At 36.0% G+C, this 4744-nt stretch overlaps 1 protein-coding gene across 1 annotated transcript; it reads left to right on the top strand.

Moving 5' to 3' along the window:
* LOC109225626 (MOB kinase activator-like 1A) lies at positions 272 to 4284 on the top strand. Its single transcript, XM_019390363.1, has 7 exons — positions 272 to 358; positions 1155 to 1203; positions 1371 to 1479; positions 2424 to 2517; positions 3494 to 3627; positions 3711 to 3874; positions 4013 to 4284. Exons 1-7 carry the CDS (start codon positions 333 to 335, stop codon positions 4082 to 4084), a joined length of 648 nt encoding a protein of 215 aa, XP_019245908.1. The 5' UTR covers positions 272 to 332; the 3' UTR covers positions 4085 to 4284.

Below are 4744 nucleotides of genomic sequence, written 5' to 3'. Positions count from 1 at the left end.
AAGTACAAGCGGGCATGCATAGAGAAATGAGACAATGAGGCAGAGCCAGGTAAGCTTGGCGCTGGCAATGGCAAAGAATCAAAATTTAACATACATATACAGCCAGAAAACAGAAATACAAACACACAGATTACACACCCACAGAGAGAGAGGGAAGGTGCCGCTCTGTACAATATAAACACACTTTGCTCCTCACCTCACCACCTATATATATACATATATATATATATATATATATATATATATATATATATATATATATATATATATATATATAATCATCAGCGCTTTCTGTTGACCATCTCAAACACCCAATTGCTCTTTTTGCAATCATGAGTCTGTTTGGCCTTGGAAGCAGGTATTTGTTCATGCACAATACTTTTCAATTTTATTCTTTTAATGGGGGTTTTCCAAGTTTTAATTTTGAATGACAATCTTTGACAGGACTAATCTTTATCACTATTACTAAGTGTTTAAGCATAGGTGTTTTTCCTTCTTATTCTTTTTTTTCTTTTTCTGAGGTTTTGATTTTGAATGATTATCTGTTTCTGTGGGTTTGATTGTTCATGGAAGTAATATTTATAATGATTAAAGATGTATAATACTACGAATACGGTCATACTGTTAGGAAAGTAGAAAAGAGAAATAAGCTACTTATAAGGAGTTGGATACTCATAATGGTGTGGGATCTTTTGGGGAAAACCATTCGGGTTGCCAAAAGCAGATAATATTACACCATGTTATGAGTATCTTTGGGCCGTTTTAGCCCAACACATACGTTGAAACATACATATTTTTGTAACTTCTCATTCTCTCGATTGGGGTGTTTTCCAAGTGTTGATTCTGAATGATAATCTTTGAGTTTGACTGATTATGAAAGTAGTACTCATACTTAACCAAGAAGTGTTATACTACAATAATGTCTTGATGCATACGATGTTTGCATTGTCAATTTTTGAATTAATTTGTGTCACTAACACAAAAACAGCTTCCTGCATTCATTATGACCAGATTAGAGTTTTTTGTATCAATAATCAGCTAATTTCACGCATTTTGTGTCTAACTTGTTATGCAACTAGAAGGAGAAGTGATGCATTTTGTCCCAAATCTCAAAGCTCTGCTTTGATTAATTTTAATTCAAATGGTTGTTTCAGGAACCAGAAGACTTTTCGCCCTAAAAAGAATGCTCCATCAGGAAGCAAGGTTGGTTAATGCCTCTTCTAGTTCTATCATGTGTCTCAAATTACATTCCTCATTTTAATTTGCTTAGGAGTTGGGTGTTCAATGTGGTTGTTTGATTTTTATGCCAGCGGCAACTTTCTTTTATTTTAACCTTTCTCACGTTCTGTCTTTTATTTATTCAAATACAGGGTGAGCAACTTAGAAAGCACATTGATGCTACCTTAGGTAGTGGCAACTTAAGGGAAGCAGTGCGGCTACCGCCTGGTGAAGATCTCCATGAGTGGCTGGCTATAAATAGTAAGAATTTCATCCCTATAAATGCATCCCAATGGAACATTGGTTAGAAGTCTGTCCATGATATTGTTGCAAAATCGTCGTTTTATAGGTTCTTTACTATGCTTATGTTTTCTCCATGGCCGATGCAGTATCTTTGTCAATTAGATATGCATAATGCCTAAATGATGGACAATTTGGCATAGGCTGCAGTTGTGTATAACATCTATGATTGATGAGTCGTGCATTCATTTCATCTTTCTTCTTATGATACTGTGTAATTCAGTAAACCAATTACTCATCTAGAGCAGAGCAGATATTGCAACTATAGAACACAATCAGCAGAGATTAGCATATATGGCATCTACTATGTTTAAGCTTTTGAACCATATAATGCTTAGATATAGCTGGCACGTGCCAGAGTTATGAATTACAATGAAATTAGCCGCGAGTGTGGGTAAATTAATCTCTAAAAGTTTTGCACAAGACAGACAAATAAAAGAGAAGGAGAGACTCCCAAATTAAATATGATATTTGTGTCCAGATAGGGAATCAATAAAACCAAATGTGAATGACATTTTCACATTCTCCAAAGAAGGATGGTGGTTAATTATTCTATTTGCTTTGCAGATAAGATTTATCTTCGCTTAATAAAACTCGTGAGTTAGAATCCTAACTCCAAAAATACTTCAAGAGTGTAACCTCCTTTCTCATATTCCAAAAGCGTCTTTACCAAATGCTCCTCTTGGAAAACCATCCTTCTTCATTTGGTAGTTGAGAGAAATATGCTAGTATGTGATAAGTTACTTGGTATTAGAGCTGTTCATTCACCACTAATGTCATTTGCTATTCTATTTGGATGCTTGCTTTGAATGCCACATTGAAGTTAATGCACATGTCACAATGATAATCACTGATATATTGCACCGTTTAGTTAATGCGACCTTTAACTTTTCAATTTTCTACAGCTGTTGACTTTTTCAACCAAGTGAATATATTGTACGGCACCCTAACTGAATTCTGCACTTCATCAAGCTGTCCAACAATGTCAGCAGGACCAAAGTATGTCTCTCAATCTGTTTACTTCATTTCTGATTCTACTTGTTACAGTACATATATTGCCATAATAGATATCTTTGTCGTATGAGGTTATACACTCGTTGACAATATAATTTTCAGAGAAGACCTGGCCAAATCTCTTTCCAATCTCAAATCCTAATTCCTCCCGGCATTTCGTGTTTCTGTCTTGAATAATGCTGCATATGTTCTGATTCTGTTTTATCAGTTAATAATCTGCTTAAGACCTGTAATACCAATAGCATCTTGCGTTCTTTATGGGCTTAAACCAATCAATTCTGAAGGCTACTGAGAGTGTGCGTCTGGAACCCGTTAAATTTTATTAATCCCATAAAAGGATTGGTAGTCATCAACAGACTTCATGGACCAATCATCCTTTTGATTACAATATCCAGCATACAATGTCCTTGTTATGAATATATCCAAAAAGAGTTAATTTGCATGCGTAGGTCAATTATTGTTATGGATAATCTAGACCAGTTTGAATTTTAGACTGGCCTTTTAGTGGCAAGAAGATGGGAATTTTTTTTTTCAGTGTTTAATCAAGCGAGAACCGCATCTCCACAGACATACCACAACAAACTGGTTTCAACTCGACGTTCAGAATACTGAGCTTTGATTTTACCACTTCTCTTATATATCTGTCTCTCAATAGTATATGCATACTGATTATAAAGTGGAGAAAGGAGAATGTGGGTATGTCAGTAGGAATAGGTAATCCAATCATAGTCAGTTTGTCTCTCTGAATCAACCTGTTTAAAGTATTAAATGTTGAAGCATCTCGGCGAGTGAAACTAAAAAGTTCCTTTTTTAGCTGTTGAGTCCTCTTTGTTAGTGCATTGAGCTTGTAAAAACTTGCGCTGAATTTGTAAACTGCCCAGTGTGAATTTACTGGAAATTGCAATGCAACTTATACTTGTTGTGGAATGACCATGCAAGTTTCTATTACAACTTTTGGCAGGTATGAGTATCGATGGGCTGATGGAGTGATTATAAAGAAACCTGTAGAAGTTTCTGCTCCAAAGTACGTGGATTATCTAATGAACTGGATAGAGACTCAGCTAGATGATGAATCAATCTTTCCTCAAAAATTGGGTAAGTGATGTCTCTTTGTTTTGTGCACAATAGTTCCCTCTTCGATCAAGGTGTATTTATGTTAGACCAATGGTATGCTACAGGTGCACCATTTCCGCCTAACTTTCAGGATGTTGTCAAGACAATATTTAAGCGATTATTTCGTGTATATGCCCATATCTACCATTCCCATTTCCAAAAGATTGTCAGTCTAAAGGAAGAAGCTCATCTGAACACCTGCTTTAAGCATTTTGTTCTCTACACATGGGTAAGTAGTTCATTTCATGTAGTTGATTTGATGCATTGTCATAAGTTATTAGCACGTCATTTGTTCCTCACAAGCAGGATGAGGTCGAAAGATCAAATTTCTCGCAACAAGTTGCTAATTTGAGTTTGCTTGATGCAGGAATTCCGCTTGATAGACAAGGCAGAGCTTGCACCTCTCTATGAGCTTGTTGAGTCCATTCTGCAGTTATAGTGCCATGCCGTCCTTCATTTTCTCCATTGCTTCTTTGTTCTGTGACTCTTTAACAGAACGTACATTTTATGATAGACACCAGTCAGGGAAAACCCAGAGTACTATTGGAACATGTTCCTGAATTTTTCTCACGTTTAGAAAGTTTCGTGGATTGATTTTGAATTGTTGCATCTTATGAATTTTTCTTTCTGATCGACTAACCATTTCTCGAGCCTGTTTCCTCTAGTTTCCCTAGTACTAGTGGGAAGCCCAAAGATTTATACAGGGAAGGTTGAATATTGGATCTTGGTTCAAAGAACTTATTCTGATGAGAGGTTGAGGGAGGTTAGTACTAATGTCACATAATAAGGGGTTTCTCTGTGGATGATAGTATTCCACCTCCTATGACCTGATACAGTTACTCTGTCCTGACGCAGTAAACTGGAAAACATGCAACGGTAAATAGGAAAACTAAAGCTGAAAATTAGTTTGAGAGGGAGTATAAGGGGCAGTGGCACCGTTCAATACAAAGAAGTGCCACAGGCAATAAGATTGACTATGTAAGAATTTATTTGTCATTTGTATCCTTTTTTTTCATGTTTGTCGTTTGTATCTTTATTTTCCATGTTTGTCATATGTATCTCCACATACAAAAAATTATTTCAAACACCTAATCCAGTA

The sequence above is a fragment of the Nicotiana attenuata genome, chromosome 5 (assembly GCF_001879085.1).
Source record: "Nicotiana attenuata strain UT chromosome 5, NIATTr2, whole genome shotgun sequence".
Classification (NCBI taxonomy): domain Eukaryota; kingdom Viridiplantae; phylum Streptophyta; class Magnoliopsida; order Solanales; family Solanaceae; genus Nicotiana; species Nicotiana attenuata.
The sequence above is the reverse complement of the archived record's forward strand: the minus strand, read 5'-3'. Positions and strand labels throughout refer to the sequence as shown.